Here is an 18,005-nt window from a genome sequence, read left to right as displayed (position 1 = left end):
CTGACAAAATATAGAAAGTTTTATAGCTCACTGAGATTTTCTGAATGGGCCTCTTTAAAAAAGGCTAGGTAGGCTATATGTCTTTTTTACAGAAGCCCTAAAGGGCCATATTGCTCTGCAATTCCTGGCTATGGATGGTATATTTGACTTCTACACATATAAATATGCAAGTTTACTTAATATCAAGCATTTCTACTGCACCAATGTGGAGAAATTCAATAATAAAAGTCCCATGTTTATTCCTCCAGATTCAATATTTCATCATATTTGAGCTACAGTAAAAACACTTTGCTCAATAATTTCTGGCTATAATTTCTGGCTATCTCGAGATTTCAAATTAATTATATCGTTATCTCGGGAAAACAAAGTTTTGAAATCCCGAGATCTCGAGAAAATTAACTCGTTATCACGGGAAAACAAAGGAAATAAAATGTATGAATGCATGGCCCTTTAGAGCTTCCGTACTTTTTACAGTGTCAGGTTCTAGATAAATGAGTGAAAGACTTTAGGCCTAAGAATTGTAATTATTTTTATGTTTAATTAAGAGTTTATTGTTTCCTGATACATTCAAACATCAACTTACACAGAATACATTCTGAAATGATAAAGTCTCTGTAATGTGTTGTTGTTATATAGTTTACTGATATATGTATGCTTTGTACTGAAACCTCTATGAATATTTTTTTTTTATATCCGAAATACAACATAAAAAGAGCACACATTTCATATAAGTTTTAATTTTATTCTTAATTATTAAAAGAAAATTCAACATGGAGGGTCATACTTGACCTTGGGACCACACAGACAGTGATAAAGGTATAAACTCAAGGTTGAAAAGAGACATCTGCTGCTTTTCATGAAAACTTTCATGAACAGGCGTAGTTGTGACCTGAAAATCCATTGTTGGGGGGGGGGTGGTTATTTTGCAATACAGCTGTTGCTGTTATTTAACAAATAACTCATAGGGCTCTTGGAGTCACTTTACCCATCAAATGTTTCTTTGTATTGTTCTCAGGCTTTAATAAAATTATGTAGCACTTGGGTAAAAAAATACAAAACAGCATTCCATAACTGGAGGCCAGAATAGCAAATATCTCCACAGCAACAGTGAATTTCCCAGGAGAGCTGGCATATGCTGGAATAAAGGTGATCCAGACTGCACAGAATATCAGCATGCTGAAGGTGATAAATTTAGCTTCATTGAAATTATCAGGCAGCTTTCGAGCCAAAAAAGCAAGTACAAAACAAAGGACAGCAAGGAGTCCTATGTAACCTAACACAGCCCAGAACCCTATAGGTGATCCTAACGCACACTCTAGTATAATCTTGTCTTTATAGTGTTTCATATTTTTGAAGGGAAAGGGAGGGTTGATTGTCAGCCAAAGTATGCAAATCAAAACTTGTATGACAGTGAAAGTCAGAACACTGAGCCTCTGCTGTGCAGGCCCAAACCATTTCATCATATTACTACCTGGAAGTGTGGCCCTGAAGGCCATTAAAACCACTATTGTTTTCCCCAAAACACAAGAGATGCAAAGGACAAAGGTGATGCCGAATGCGGTGTGTCGCAGCATGCAGGACCACTCAGAGGGCCGGCCGATGAAGGTCAGAGAACACAGGAAACACAGAGTCAATGAGAAGAGCAGCAGGAAGCTCAGCTCAGAGTTGTTGGCTCTGACAATAGGAGTCTGCCTGAAGTGAAAAAATATCAAGGCTATAGTCATCGCCAGGCAGGCACCGAAGACAGAAAAGGTGACCAACAGTATACCCATCAGTTCCCTGAAGGTGAGGAACTCAATTGCTTTCAAGTCACAGTTATTCCTCTCTTCGTTGGACTTGTACTCGGGAGGACATTTGTCACATTTCACTGCATCTGAAAGCATAAATATGTTTAGGCTGTACAGCACACACATCTTCAGATAGACCAGTAAAGTGCTGAGAGTGATTTTGCCCAACAGAAACACGATGAGAGCTAAAGTAAAGGCTAGGAATCCTGCTGTCTCACTTGTACTGTTGCTGAACTTGCCGTCAGCACAGGTGATGCAGTCAAAACAGCAGATAGGTTTGCCCTTTACAAAAGCCCGGCGGGTCCCTGGTAAACAGCTCTCACTGCAAACAGACCTTGGTACCTGCATCCCAGTGACAATATTAAAAACATATTTATAACAACTTTCAGTCTCATTATGCTGTTAATATGGTAATAAACTCATTTTAAAAGATAAAAAGAAAGGAATGTCCAAAATAAGATTTAAAAAAGGCTGTCTACACTTCCTTACCTCAAGATTCTCTCCTGCCCAGACGGCGCTCACACCTCCATTCATCATAAACTGCTGACCCTCAGGCCGGGAGGCATCATAGTAGCCAATGGTCTGAAAGAGTATGTAACCTGTCTCATCCATCTGCCAATTTACCAGTGCATAACGCGCCACAGGGTCCCCCAACTCATCAAAGAACACATTTTCATCTATCTTAGTGGTGAAGTTGACCTTTGTTAGGTAATGCAGCACCTGCAGGGGAACAGTGATGTTGTTATATATCATTAACATATACAGTGCTTTTAATTTAGGCACAGAATGCTTTATGTTTACCTGCCATGGTTGTACATTCTCCCTATCAGCACAAGTATTGTTCTCAAAAGGCCCCTGTCCATCTTTGCAAGTGAATAGCATGTGCAATGCATGAGCGACAGCATATGTGGCCTTGTAAACATTATTCAGCAGACTGGCATCTGAAACATCTGTGAAGCGTGTGTTTGTGTCCCACAGAGACTCCTTCCCAGTGCAGGCTGCAACTGAACCCTGAGCTTGGGTCTCTCCTTGGGGAGTCAGGGTGCAGCTGAACACAGTCTCCCACAGCTCCACCAGTCCTTGGTCTCCCAGTGTGGTAGAGGGCCTGCTGTTAGCCAGGAACTCCTGTAGTCCAGGGATGTGTGCATTGAGTGCTGCAAAGCCCACTGCCCCCTGGACCACAGCGTAGTTGACTGGAGAGGCAATATAGCGATATGTGATCCAGCCCTCACTGCCCACCCACTGCAATCCTGTCACATTCTGAGAATGAAGCTCCTTGATAAGTATGTCAAGGTCTGTGCCATCAGCAAATGCCACTATTACTTTAGAGGTGGATTTCTTTATTATGTCCACTACCTCTAAGAACCACTTCCTGGGATCAGTTCTGTAAATAGCCACTGAGTACTCAACACACACACCTTCCCTTTCTGCTGCTTCCAGGAAAGTGGCCATGCCGCCATTCCCATAGTCACTATTAGTTCTGATAGCTCCTACCCATGTCCAGCCAAAGTGTTTCACAAGCTTTGCTAAGGCTTGACTCTGATAAATGTCACTAGGTATGGTTCTGAAAAAAGAGGGATAGTCTCTTCTGTTGCTAAGACATGCACAAGTGGCTGAATGACTGATCTGAAACACAAGTAAAAGAGAGAAATAGCACATTTTGAGATGTCTTTGATACCTAATATTAATAACACATAATGAAATGTGTTCACATATCATATTACATCTCATTCAACAACACAAATTTACTTGACAGTTCATGTGTGCAGAGAGTGTGCATGCCCGCAACACTCACCACAGGTATATGGAAGGGTCCCATGGTGCGTGCAATACCTATTGTAGAGGTGGATGTGGTTTCACCTATGACAGCATGCACATTGGAGAGCTTATTACAGCTGTCTTCTCCACTCTCATACCTATTCATCAGGTTTAGCGATGCCCTGATGGACAGAGGGATACTGGGGCAGGAATCAAAGATCCTGTAACCCAGTGTCACTCCTGGCAGAAGCTCTGAGCTGTTGTTGATCTCCTTAATGGCAAACATCATAGTGTACGCATACTGAAGCTCACCTGGGTCGAGTCTGGAAAAAGGAGAGGGACCAAATTGTACAATTTGTGGAAAGTAAAATATGTATAAAAATACATAAACTTAAAACAGGAATAAACAACACATATTGTAACTGTAATACATTTTTTTTATCCCTCTCTTACCCTTCACACTGGATTGTTTCTGGGTTGACCTGAAGAGCTGGATCAACAGTGACTGGATTCTGATGGAAGGAGAAAATGCCTCCAATGTTGATGTCTCCCTCCTTAGAAAACTGAGACTGTTCTTTTGTCCCATATGTTTGACACATAGGCTTCCCTCCTCTGATAACCAGAAGGAAAAGTAGCATATCCGCTATCAGCAGCATAGTTGTTCAGCTCAATATTTACCACCCCAGGCCCGAAGATAAAACCGAAACTCTCACCATTTTATAGGGTTTAGGTATGACGAGGCCATAGGGGCTTGGGTACACCATATGTACATATTGTGTTTCTCTCCACCAATGACAGTGCTTGTGGTGTGACTGACAGATGGTTCGGCCTATTGAAGGGTTTTTAGCATAACTTTTTCCTAATGGTAAGAATTTCAGAAACCTGAGCCTGTCTGTAGTGATATCTGAGATGTTATTGTGTTCTGTATATTTTATTTCATTTATAATTTTAATTTCACACTAAATGGTGAAAAATAAATTGGACACTGAGCCAACATGTGAAGGAGAGAATTTTGCTCTCAAATTAGGCAAAACTATTCCATTACTCATTGTTACATTCAACAAGGAGCTGAACTTTATTTTCTACATCAGTTATGTCACAAGGGAATCATACTGTGGAAAATAGCTGGAATTAAACCATATCTCAAACAGAAAGATGCTGATGTTCAATTCATAGCCTTTAATGAAAGAAATAAAATTTAAAATAGCAAGTTTAGTGATGTTACTATTCTGCATACTCATCTATGGCAATTTTCAGTGGTTTCTCCCCATCATGTGTTTTTTAGTATTTTTCTCTGGTTTTAATAGTAAAATATAACATTTTGGAGCAAAGATACAGAAAAGTAAACCAAAACTTGACGCCAGAATAGCAAATATCTCTACAGCTACAGTGTACTTCCCAGGAGAGCTGACATACGCTGGGATAAAAGTGACCCAGACTGCACAGAATATCAGCATGCTGAATGTGATGAATTTGGCTTCATTGAAATTATCAGGAAGCTTTCGAGCCAGAAAAGCAAGAATAAAGCACAGCAGGGCCAGGAGTCCTATGTACCCCAACACAGCCCAGAACCCTATGGGCGAACCTAAATCACACTCTAGAATAATCCTTTCAGTGGTATGAGCAGTATTTTTGTAAGGGAATGGCGGGGCAAGAGTTAACCAGAGCATGCAAACTAAGACCTGCATTAAAGTACAGCTGAGAACACTTGACCTCTGAAGTGGAGCAGAACACTGAGGAACTGTGTTTGCTGGCCTTTTAGCCTTAAAGGCAGTCACCACTGCTACGGTTTTAGCCAAGATACAAGACATGCATAAGGCAAAGGTAATGCCAAAAGCTGTGTGGCGCAGCATGCAGGACCACTCAGTGGGCCGGCCTATGAAGGTCAGAGAACACAGGAAACACAGAATCAAGGAGAAGAGCAGCAGGAAGCTCAGTTCAGAGTTACTGGCTTTAACAAGAGGAGTGTGACGAAACCGAAAAAAGACACATGACACCACGAGTGTTAAACATGCTCCAAACAATGAGAAAGCAGTGAGGAGGGCCCCCATGGTTTCTCCATAAGATAGGAACTCGATCACCTTTGGAACACACTGGCTGTGATCTTCATTTGACCAGTACTCCAGTGGACACCGTGAGCACTCTGCAGAATCTGAACAGAAAAACATGAAAACTGAAATGTGTTCATGCTGTAAGCTGCAAGTTATGAGAGCAGAGCTCAGTAAACATTAACAAAATTATCATTAAAATAAAGACTGGCTGTATTTAGTGAGTTATAGGTGAGACACTGGAAAGCACTGATTTGTAGAAATATTACATTATAGATTACAGTTAGTAAAGATTCCACTCACTACTTGAGTTGCTGATGTCTCCAGCAGCACATGTGATGCAGGAGAAACAGCAGATGGGTTTTCCTTTAATCACAGCCTGCCGGAATCCTGGCAGGCAACTCTCACTACAGACAGACTGTGGCCTCTGTAACAACAACACAACTCATCTGTTACTTGTAGTTTGTTGCTCCCGTAATACAAATACTTAATTTAATTGGTTTATTATAATCAGCATTTGGGTGATGTATAAAAAACTATACTTTAAGTATTCTACCTTGATCTTACACATCAGTCTACATCCGAAATAAAATTCCTACTACTATGTACAGTATTCACACACACACACACACACACACACACACACACACACACACACACACACACACGTATATATATATATAGTATAGTATATAACAATTTGATACCTGTGGGGATTCGGCAGCCCATGTTATGTTTATTCCATTCATGGTAAACTGCTTTCCATTCGGTAGAGAAGCTTCGTAGCTCCCTACAGCTACAAACACAATATCTCCTGCTTGGTTTTTCTGCCAGTTGACCAGCTCATAGGTCGCTGCAGGGTCTCCATTTCTATCAAAATACACTCTTTCTCCTGATGGCAGAGTGAAATTCACATCTTGGAGGTGCTTCACAACCTACCAATAGATAACAGTGGTGAATAACTTAAAGTATTCAAATTATCTACATAATTAATGAACGCAACCTCTTACCTGTTTTGGCTCAAAATCACCTTTCCAGATACATGACTGATTCATCACTTCACCACTTTGTCCACATGTTAACATTTTATGCATGGCATGAGCCACAGCATGCACAGCCTTATACACATTGTTAGATATCCTCAGCTCTGACACATCTGTGAAAGCATTGTCGATGTCCTGTAGTCTCTCAGAGCCAGAGCACTGGGTCTGACCATGCAAGCTGGATTGGAAACTGCAACCAAAGGTGGCTTCCCAGAACTCTCTCAGCAGATTATTTTGAGGGTCCTGACTTGGGTTAACCTGCAACAGAAACTCTTGCAGGCCTGTGATCTTTGTCTTTCTGATGGTAAAGCCCAGAGACCCTGTCAGGATTCCTGAGTACCTCTTAGTGGCCAGATGACTTGCTGTAATCCAGGACTCACTGCCCACCCACTGCAGCCCAGTCAAGTTCTGTTTCAGAGCTTCCTCAAGCAAAATGTCCATCTCGCCCTGGGCAAGGAAGGCAACTAAAACCCTTGCACTTCCGCTCTGGATCACTCTGACCACCCTGGCAACTTGTTCACCGGGGTCAGTCCTTGAGATGGCCTCTGAGTATTCAACACAGACTCCCTCCTGACTCGCAGCTGTGATAAATGTTGCCAGGCCATTGTTACCATAGTCATTGTCACTCCTAACAGCCCCAACCCATGTCCAGCCAAAGTGTTTTACAAGTTTTGCCAAGGCTCGGCTCTGATAGTAGTCACTAGGGATGGTTCTGAAGAAGGAGGGGTACTCCTTTCTGTTACTCAGACAGGCACAAGTGGCAAAGTGGCTGATCTAAGAGAAAAGAAAAGGAGAGAAACAAAAAAAAAAACACTTCAGTTGTCTGAGACTGATGAGTATGATGAGTATTAAGTGACAGAATGGGGATCAAATATTGTTTGACTTAAGATATGACTTTTGACTAAATCTGCTGCATCTGTTTAAACTTAATCCTGACCACATAGCCCTAAGAATAACTTTGTTCTAGTATCTTTGTTGTCATTTTATAGCAAACTGATTATTAGTTCTGGAGTGTCCAAACAAAGTGTGATTAAGCCTTTTGGAAAAAGGAACGTAGTGGAATAAATCAAAAAAGAAGCACAAATATGAATCTTTACCACTGGTATTTGGAAAATCCCTGAAATTTGTAGCATCACAATGGTTGAGGAGGACTCAGAGGCACCAATGATGGCATGAACAGATGACGGGCTAGAACAGGTTTTTTCCAAAGTCCTTTCCGGTCCATTCATTAGACCCATCACTGCACGCGTTGAAGGCAGTGTTGAACCACAGCTGTCAAATACCTTATAACCAATTGAGATATTAGGCAGCAGAGAGCTGCTATTGTTGATCTCCTCAATGGCAAAAATCATTGTTTGGACAAAACGAAATTCTCTGAAATTTATCCTGAAAAGAATAAGTAATAGTTTCAATTTGATGTGTCTTTTTTCCGTTTACAAACCATCAATGTCAAACACAACAAACAGTACCTGGAACATATGAGATGCTCTGGAGTATCTGTAAAGGAGAGTGAAGGCTTTGAAATTTGACTGTGGATGGAAAAAGCTCCTCCAATAGTGATATCTCCTTCCTTAGATAGCAGAGGAAACTCTGTGCTGCCCAGCCTCTCACAGAGTGCAGTGTCTTCCTCTGCTCCAAAGGCTCCCATAAAAAGCACAAACAGTAACATTACATAGATACAGCCACACATCTGATACAACAGGCACACACAAACCTGTTCTCTGTGACGAGTTCTTCTATGACTTAATGAAACGTGTGTCACCTGTAATGGGCCGCGCTTTATACGTCTGTGAATGATGACAGTTGAAGTCCTGTTATCAAATCACTGTCTGATGATGTCACATTTTCTGTTTTTCATTTAAGATGGTATAATAATTTTAGATAATTATGTTATTATTACTGTAAATTGTAAAAGAAAGATGTGATCTGGGGTAGCACAAAGCATTTGGACATATTTTTTTTTGCAAATTGAGTTATTAGACGTTTGTGTAGAAGCTGGATATTTTTCTATTAGCACTCATGTTTGTTTGGGGCAGTAAACAGTACCAGTTATACTGGATGATTCTACACCACACAATTACGTACAATGCCAATGTTCTGTGTCAGACTTAGTGGGTCGATCCTGTTAAAGACAGTAAGTGATATGTTCTTTTTTAACAGGGGGATGGCCATAACCCTGCCTAACCCCACCCAACCATTCCATCAAATCTATGCCTATAGTAAAAACTATACCTGTAGTCATGTCTCCCCTAAAATATTTTGTTACAGAGATGGGGGCCTACCAGGGGGCCCTCCACATCTCAGGCCGCATGCCAATGCTTACAATGTGAGGGATTCCAAGCCCCTTTGGTGTTTAAAATGTGTGCTCACCACTAAGGCCCTTCAGACCTATTGATGCTTACAATGTGAGGGCCCCAAGATCCTTGGTGTTTAACATGTAAATTAACCACTTGGGCCCTCGTACCTCACAGTGCTTACAGTGCAAGGGCCTCCAGGCTCCTTGGTGTTTAAAGAGTGAGCTGATTACTACAGCCCCTAGGCGACTGGAGTTTAAAGTGCGATCTGACCCCTGAGGCCCCTCGGCTCCTACAGTGTGAGGGTTGACCACTAGGGTCCAGAGGCCATTTTGTGCATACATCGAGAGTAAGTAACACCTGGGCCCCTTGGTACGTACTAGGGTTGCGTTGGTCTGAAAATTCAATTGTGGGGGTCCACCCAAAAGATATGTTCCCAGGGGCCTCACAGGACCATAATCTGGCCCTGGCACAGATGCAACTGAATGATCATAGAAATATGAAAGTGACACTAGTGTATAGAGTATATAGGCTACAATATAGAATAGGGTTGATTATTTGTAGTATGTACATAGTTTACAGAGAGGTTAACAAGGGGGATGTATTTTGTTCATTTTGCTAACAGGGGGGATAGCATCCACCCTAAAATGATCTACTGGTTACAGACCTGACATTAATGTTTATATTTTTATCAATATTATTCAGCATATTCTCCAAACCTCAACTAAATGTTTTGGTTGCTTAACCATGACCACAATTTCACCACACTTTGCCATAACCATGATCTTTCCTTAACTTTAACCATATAATAGTTTTGTACCTTAATCTGATCAAGATGATCCTGTATGATTTTGGTTCTTCAATGTACATATTAAAGAAGTAGCTGTATTTGAATACAGAAGAACAGCTGAAATTAAAGAATGCTAACGTGCTAAATGTTAAAAATCAGCATGCATTGTTCGCATGCATGTTAATGTGCTAGCATGCTCAGGGTGCAGCTGAGCCTAAGTATATCTGACCTGAATGAAGTACATTAAATAAAGCTTAGACTGCTGTAATTTTAATTAAGTAGTTCTGAGCCAAACAAGCTTGTTCTGAAAACCTAATTAAGCACTGTCCAGAAGATAAATACTTTGATTTAAGTAGAACAAGGCCTTTCCTCTGCTCTACCTTAGACCGAAACCTATTAAAAATATTAAAAGTGTGACTCAAATTTTCAACCAGCCAACAGTTTTGATTTATTTCATATTTTTCTGGTGTGTACATAATATTACAGACTTAAGTCTAGCTGTGCTATGTTGGAAAGAAACCCTGAATATTTGCTCAGTAAATAATATGTAAAAATATTATAACACATGCTTGCTTGTAAATTGTAGGTCACCAGTTCAATCCAAAGACCACCAATGTGCCCATGAGCAAGGCCTTTAACTCCCAACTTGCTTAATCGGAGCTATGCAGGGGCCAACACATTAGATTGTTTTTGTAATGGCCATATTAGAGGTGAGGATGCTAATTCATTAAGGCCCTAAGTGTGCATGTTAAAATGAAGAGACAGGAAGTCATCGATAATTTTAAATATTTTTTATTCATATGAAATAAAACAAAGATTAATACTGTGCATCCTCAGTTTAATTATGAACCAAATTCATTGTAAAAGACAATTATTATTGATACCAATATTAAAAGATTTTTGGAATGTAAGTGTTTTTTAACTGTCCGTATTGTAGACCAGATAGGTAGGATTCAATACATGATGAAATTATCTAAAATGAAAATGTAAGCATTTAACATAACAACAATAACATGTTGAATTGAAAACATTTTGTTGCTTTGTTGTTTTTACCTACATTTTGAAAGGGGAAAGATAAAAAAATGTCATATGTAAATGAATAGTATTCACAGCCACAGATTGTGAAATGTAGTAAAATATATATTTGTCATTTCCTCTAAATTTTATATATAGATTTACTTGTATTGCATTTTTCCCATCAGATATTTCTTTGTGTTTAGTTCAGGTTTGAGTACAATGATAAAGCATTTTGGTGCAAATATACAAAAAAGTATTCCATAACTGGAGGCTAAAATAGCAAATATCTCCACAGCCACAGTGAACTTCCCAGGAGAGCTGACATATGCTGGGATAAAAGTGATCCAGACAGCACAGAAAATCAGCATGCTGAAGGTGATAAATTTAGCTTCATTGAAATTATCGGGTAACTTTCGAGCCAAAAAAGCAAGTATAAAACATAGGACAGCAAGGAGTCCTATGTAACCTAACACAGCCCAGAACCCCACAGGTGATCCCAGGGCGCACTCTAGTATAATCCTGTCTTTATAGAGTTTCATATTTTTGAAGGGAAAAGGAGGGTTGATTGTGAGCCAAAGTATGCAAATTATAACCTGTATGAGAGTGAAGCCCAGAACACTAAGTCTCTGCTGTGCAGGCCCAAACCATTTCATCATATTAGTGCCTGGAAGTGTCGCTTTAAAGGCCATTAACACCACTATTGTTTTCCCAAGAATACAAGAGATACAGAGGACAAAGGTGATGCCGAATGCTGTGTGTCGCAGCATGCAGGACCACTCAGAGGGTGGGCCTATGAAGGTCAGAGAACACAGGAAACACAGAGTCAATGAGAAGAGCAGCAGGAAGCTCAGCTCAGAGTTGTTGGCCTTCACTAAGGGAGTATTCTTATTGATCAAGAATAGAGTGGCCACAATTAAAGTAAGGAGAACACCAAACAAAGTGAAAAATACAAGTATTATACCCATAACCTCAGTGAAGTAGAGGAACTCAACATTTTTGAGTACACATGCATCTCTGTTTTGATTGGACCAATACTCTTCAGGACATTTACTGCAGTCATTAGAATCTGTAACAGAAATATTGTCAATATTATTGTAATTTAATTAGCTACATCCTAAAAACATGAATAGGAGACAGCAGCATAGCGAACCTTAACATGATACACAGAGCGTGGCAAGCAAACAATGTATGCAAATTGCCATATCCCTGGTCTGTTGTACATATACCTGTGCTGTTGCTGATTTCTCCCTCTGCACATGGTATGCAGTCAAAGCAGCAGACTGGCTTTCCTTTCTGAAGGACTTTGTGAGTTCCTGGACGACAGCTCTCACTGCACACTGACACAGGCAACTTTAAATAAAAGAAAATTACAGTTTTTTAAGCCATAATTCAAGATGAAATATTGTCAAGCTGCATTGCTTAGGCAAACCGTAGCATTACATAAATTATTGTCAATTATATTTGCCTCTGTCTTTCCTCCAGGCCACATTATGGCTTCAGTCTTGAGAACAAACTTCTGTCCAGGAGGCAGGGAGGCATCGTAGTAGCCAACAGGTTTAAACTGGACTGAGCGATCTGATCCATGCTGCCAGTTCACCACCTCATACCGAGCCACAGCTGCTCCAGTGCTATCAAATGACACCTGGTCCCCATTTTTAATGGTAAAATTCACTTGCTTCAAAGACTCCACCACCTAAAATGCATTAAGATAATATCTCAAAATATTCATTTACAGAAATAAAAAATACACATTTTAGTAATCTGTTATTTTTACCTGCCAGGGAGACACCTTCGCAGTCTTTTCACACCCCTGACTTTTGGAGCACTTTAGGATGCTGTGCAGAGAATGAGCCACAGCATAGATGGCATTGTAGATGTTGCTGGAGTATCTCAACTCTGCCACATCATCATCATAATCTTTAAGCTCAATTAGAGCCTGTTTTTCTCTACAAGTTTCTGTCATCGTGTCCTGGTTTGTCTCCTTGCACTCAAACTCTGTCTCCCAGAAATCTTTGATCAAAAAATCATCCAGGCCACTGATATTGGCCTTTTGTACAGCAAAGCCCAGTGAACCTCCTAGCACACTAAAGCTGGTGGGAGTCACAAGGCTGTCAGCAGTGATCCAGGCCTCCACACCAATAAATTGCAGGCCTGTGATGTTGTGGTGACTCAACTGCTGTAGAAGGTTGTTCATCTCTACATGGGCCAGGAAACCAACAATGACCCGGGCAGTGCTCTTTCTGATCACTTCTACCACTTTCTTGAGTTTTTCTGGTTCTGCCCTATGAAATTTCTCTGTATACTCGACACACACTCCTTCCTCCTGAGCTGCAGCAAGGAAGATAGCCATACCATTGTTGCCATAGTCACTGTCGCTGTTGACTGCTCCGACCCAAGTCCAGCCAAAATGCTTGACTAGCTGGGCGAGGGCTCGGCTTTGGTAGAGGTCGCTGGCAATGGTTCGAAAGAAAGAAGGATACTCTTTCCTGTTGCTTAAACACTCACAAGTAGCTGAATGACTTATCTGAGAATACACAAAGAGAAAGGCAAAATAAGGAGGGTTGCATATAATATACACATTGATACACACAGACTTCCCTCTTACCACTGGTATTTTGAATGGTCCAGTAGTGCGTGAAAGCACAATGGTTGAAGAGGATTCAGACTCCCCAATAATAGCATGAACAGCTGATTGACCAGTACAGCTCTTTCCCACACTCCACTCATCACCGTTCATCAGGGCCATCACTGCGCGCATTGACGTTAATGTTGAGCCACAGTTGTCATAAATACGGTATCCGATAGAAACATTGGGAAGAAGAAATTCACTTTTGTTTATTTCCTCAATTGCAAAGATCATGGTCTGGGCAAATCGAAACTCCCTGGGGTTGACACTGAAACAAAAAAACATTAAAAATTGCTAATTTAATGTGACAAAATATATAATATTTTTAAACAGCGGTAAAATTACCTGGAACAAGTGAGACGTGTTGGTTTCTCTGTAAAAGAAAGTAGAGGTTGAGTGATTTTGCTGTGGATGGAAAAGGCTCCACCAATCATGACATCTCCCTTTTTAGACAGCAGAGGGAACTCTGAACTCCCCAGTATCTGACAGAAAGCAGCTCCCTCCTCCGCTGCTCCAAATGCTAACAGGAGCCCCATGAAAACCAGCCAGGTTATCACTTGTGACATTTTCCACTGTCATCTGCTGATGGGGCAGAACCACCCAGTCAGATCAGAACCAATGCAGTCTTAAATGTGATATTTTATAATCTTAGTTGATGACAGGGCTCATTTGCCTCCTACCGACCAATCAGAGATAAGGGAAATAGGGCAGTCCTGATTGTATCTTGCCATGAAATTATATTATGAAATTATTGTGCCATAATAAGTGTCTCACTTCTTACTGTGCAGATCAAGTTTAATACAACAAATTTAAGTTATACAAATGTGATGCATTGTTAATCAGAAAAATAATAGGTTCTCAATAACCAATTGCAAAATTTAAATACATGCATCATTAATAACAATCCAATATAGTTTAAAATTATAATAACAGCCTGAAAGGGGACATCCTCGATTATTATTACTTTTACTTCTGCACTTGAAAGTAGCATTATCCAAGAATTTGTATTTTTTGCAGCTTGTTTCTGACCTGAATCTGACCTGGGTCATGTTTTATGTTTCATGAGAGCTTTACTTGTTGCTTCAGTAACAGCTAATTCCTGCTAGTCTCAGTGACCATAGACTGTATAATTAAAATGGACATCGGCCATAGGTTCCTGAAGAGCCTGTGTGGTCGGCTCTGGCCTTTGCCATCTTGGCAGTCCTGACTCCGCCAGCTCCTTACTAATCAAAAAATGCATGCAAATACAGGCTGGATGAAGCCTGAAAACAACCAGCTGTGATGGCACGAACCTGTCAATCAAATCAGCCACGCCATTTAATTATGCCTAACCTAAAGCTTTGTCATAAATGGGGAATTTAGCTATAAAGACTGAAAATGTTGTAAACAGGTTGCTTTCTGCTATAAAGTTGGGCATTTTAATATGGGGCCTTATGAAGATTGACTCACTTCTGTAGCTCACCTCAAGTGGCCATCTTGTAACTTCCACGTTGGTTTCATTGGCCAGCCGTGGAGGTTGCCGCTTGTGTGTGACATAGTGCTGTAAAGCACTACGGACTTTCCCGAAGGAAATTGTACTTGCTCAGTCCAAGTTACAAAGTGAAAGAGCAGACGTTCGAGCGTAAATGAATGAGGCACAATTCGCACAAATCACTGTGCCATAAAAATAATATTGAAGTTTTTATTTTAAGGTAAAATTGTTGCTAAATGTTGCTTTAAAGGACCAGTGAGTAGGATTTAGTGGTATTACGCAGTGAAATTGCAAATTGCAACCAACTAAATACAACTCGCAAAAAATGCAAAAGGCCCTACCTAGAGGCAGTGTTTGGTTTTTCCATTCTGGGCTACTGTAGAAACATGGCAGTGCAACATGGTGGACTAGAAGAGGACTCTCTCTGTAGATAAATTATACATTTAAAGGTATAAAGCATAACGATTCACACTAATTAAAACATATCTGTGAATATTACATTTATGCCATAGATCCTCCTAAATGTTGCACATTGGACCTTTAATTTAAATAAAACTGAACCAAATTTTACAAGAATTATTTTGCATTGCGGTACTTCTATGTTTAATTTTACGTTAAGTAAGGGATTTGACTAATATAATGCATTGTGGTCCTAAAACACAGCCAGCATGGGAAGGAATTTAATGCTAATGGAGGTACACCAGTGTCCATCCTTTTTGTTATTTATATTTATTTAGAATTTGATCATGTTAACAGACATGCAGGGTTTGTTTTTTATTCTCCAAAATAGGCAAATGAAAAACTCTGTAACTCACACATTAGTATTTTGTAGTTTTGGACAGAAGTGCTGTAATCCACAATACCTTAGGTGTGTTAATTACACACAGATATTTTTTTTTATGAATATCAGCTACTCACAATTTTTCTGAAAATATAAATAACTAAGAGATACAAATCAAAACTAAATAATAAAAAATCTGAATTATGACGGAGGTTTTTTGAATGTACCCACTAATGTGATGTTGATTGTGAATGATTCTTATATTTTTAAATCAATGATTTTAAATATCTGTGTGTTTAAACAATGATTATCCTCAACCTTAAATTACTGTAAAATGATCTTGGCACATTTATATTTCATTTCCTATTATTTTCTTAGTATTATGTATTATTTTCTATTATTACATCATTTTCAGTGACTTCTGTGCTTGGATAAGAAAATTAAAGTTACACTTTCAATAACTAATCAAAATATACAATTCGACATACCTGATTTAACAACGCATTGGACCAAGTCATATTTAATTTGATGTTATTGTTATTTTTCAGCCAGCTGATATGCCTCTTAGGCCCTCTTTAATTAACAAAGAAATTGTTGTTTGTAGCAATGACCATGACTTACACCTCAGGCTCTTCCCACTCACAAACATAACAAACTTTAACAAACTCCCTTTAGAGTTCACGGTGTCTCCAGCCGTCTCCAGTCTCTACACCTCTCCTCTCAGCTTACACTGGAAACTTCCCTTCATGGCTGTTGCATCATGATCCCCTTAAGATCTTTACTGGAAAACTGTCAAGACTGTGCCCCGGAGCCTGAAACTTCTTTTTGACCATGATGTTACCCTTGAACTCAACAAACTTCAAGAAAGAAAGTTTTTTAAAGTCAGCCACAAGCTGTGAAAGTAAAATATATACTTACATTTTCAATAAACAATTAGATTTACTTGTGTTGAGTTTCTCCATCATATATTTATTTGTGTTCGGTTCAGGTCGGAGTACAATGGTGCAAAAATACAATGAAGTAGCCCAAAACTGTATGCTAACAAGTTGTTGCTTCAGTAACAGCTAATTCCTGCTAGTCTATGTGACCATAGACTGTATAATTAAAAATGGACATCGGCCATAGGTTTCTGAAGAGCCTGTGTGGTCGGCTCTGGCCTTTGCCATCTTGGCAGTCCTGACTCTGCCAGCTCCTTACTAATCAAAAAAATGCATGCAAATACAGGCTGGATGAAGCCTGAAAACAACCAGCTGTGACAGCACGAACCTGTCGCTCAAATCAGCCACGCCATTTAATTATGCATAACCTAAAGCTTTGTCATAAATGGGGAATTTAGCTATAAAGACTGAAAATGTTGTAAACAAGTTGCTTTCTGCTATTAAGTTGTGCATTTTAATATGGGGCCTTATGAAGATTGACTCACTTCTGTAGCTCACCTCAAGTGGCCATCTTGTAACTTCCACGTTGGTTTCATTGGCCGGCCGTGGAGGTTGCCGCTTGTGTGTGACATAGTGCTGTAAAGCACTACGGACTTTCCCGAAGGAAATTGTACTCGCTCAGTCCAAGTTACAAAGTGAAAGAGCAGACGTTCCAGTGTAAATGAATGAGGCACAATTCGCACAAATCACTGTGCCATAAAAATAATATTGAAGTTTTTATTTTAAGGTAAAATTGTTGCTAAATGTTGCTTTAAATGACCAGTGAGTAGGATTTAGTGGTATTACGCAGTGAAATTGCAAATTGCAACCAACTAAATACAACTCGCAAAAAATGCAAAAGGCCCTACCTAGAGGCAGTGTTTGGTTTTTCCATTCTGGGCTACTGTAGAAACATGGCAGTGCAACAAGGTGGACTAGACGAGGACTCTCTCTTTAGATAAATTATACATTTTAAGGTATAAAGCATAACGATTCACACTAATTAAAACATATCTGTGAATATTAAATTTATGCCATAGATCCTCCTAAATGTTGCACATCGGACCTTTAATTTAAATAAAAGTGAACCAAATTTTACAAGAATTATTTTGCATTGCGGTACTTCTATGTTTAATTTTACGTTAAGTAAGGGATTTGACTAATATAATGCATTGTGGTCCTAAAACACAGTCAGCATGGGAAGGAATTTAATGCTAATGGAGGTACACCAGTGTGCATCCTTTTTGTTATTTATATTTATTTAGAATTTGATCATGTTAACAGACATGCAGGGTTTGTTTTTTATTCTCCAAAATAGGCAAATGAAAAACTCTGTAACTCACACATTAGTATTTTGTAGTTTTGGACAGAAGTGCTGTAATCCACAATACCTTAGGTGTGTTAATTACACACAGATATTTTTTTTTATGAATATCAGCTACTCACATTTTTTCAGAAAATATAAATAACTAA

General features: G+C 39.6%; 2 protein-coding genes across 4 annotated transcripts; both read right to left on the bottom strand.

The window, feature by feature from the left end:
• Positions 1–518: 518 nt before the first annotated feature.
• LOC127362486 (extracellular calcium-sensing receptor-like) lies at positions 519–8,443 on the bottom strand. 2 transcript variants are annotated; one of them, XM_051398254.1, is made up of 12 exons: positions 8,106–8,442; positions 7,734–8,022; positions 6,604–7,410; positions 6,301–6,528; positions 5,897–6,020; positions 5,627–5,697; positions 3,999–4,057; positions 3,583–3,868; positions 2,589–3,413; positions 2,277–2,507; positions 2,006–2,129; positions 519–1,873 (listed from the first exon to the last, which is right to left on the bottom strand). In XM_051398254.1, exons 1-12 carry the CDS (start codon positions 8,324–8,326, stop codon positions 960–962), a joined length of 4,179 nt encoding a protein of 1,392 aa, XP_051254214.1. In that variant the 5' UTR covers positions 8,327–8,442; the 3' UTR covers positions 519–959. The 2 variants fall into 2 exon arrangements, with proteins under 2 accessions (XP_051254214.1, XP_051254213.1); XM_051398253.1 differs by having other exon boundaries at positions 519–2,129; positions 8,106–8,443.
• Positions 8,444–10,496: 2,053 nt separating this feature from the next.
• LOC127362501 (extracellular calcium-sensing receptor-like) lies at positions 10,497–13,990 on the bottom strand. 2 transcript variants are annotated; one of them, XM_051398286.1, is made up of 6 exons: positions 13,709–13,990; positions 13,343–13,631; positions 12,512–13,261; positions 12,203–12,430; positions 11,964–12,087; positions 10,497–11,803 (listed from the first exon to the last, which is right to left on the bottom strand). In XM_051398286.1, exons 1-6 carry the CDS (start codon positions 13,927–13,929, stop codon positions 10,896–10,898), a joined length of 2,520 nt encoding a protein of 839 aa, XP_051254246.1. In that variant the 5' UTR covers positions 13,930–13,990; the 3' UTR covers positions 10,497–10,895. The 2 variants fall into 2 exon arrangements, with proteins under 2 accessions (XP_051254246.1, XP_051254245.1); XM_051398285.1 differs by having other exon boundaries at positions 12,512–13,631.
• Between the last annotated feature and the right edge of the window lie 4,015 nt (positions 13,991–18,005).

This window comes from Dicentrarchus labrax, unplaced genomic scaffold (assembly GCF_905237075.1).
Source record: "Dicentrarchus labrax unplaced genomic scaffold, dlabrax2021, whole genome shotgun sequence".
Taxonomy (NCBI): domain Eukaryota; kingdom Metazoa; phylum Chordata; class Actinopteri; family Moronidae; genus Dicentrarchus; species Dicentrarchus labrax.
This window is presented reverse-complemented; position numbering and strand designations above follow the sequence as displayed.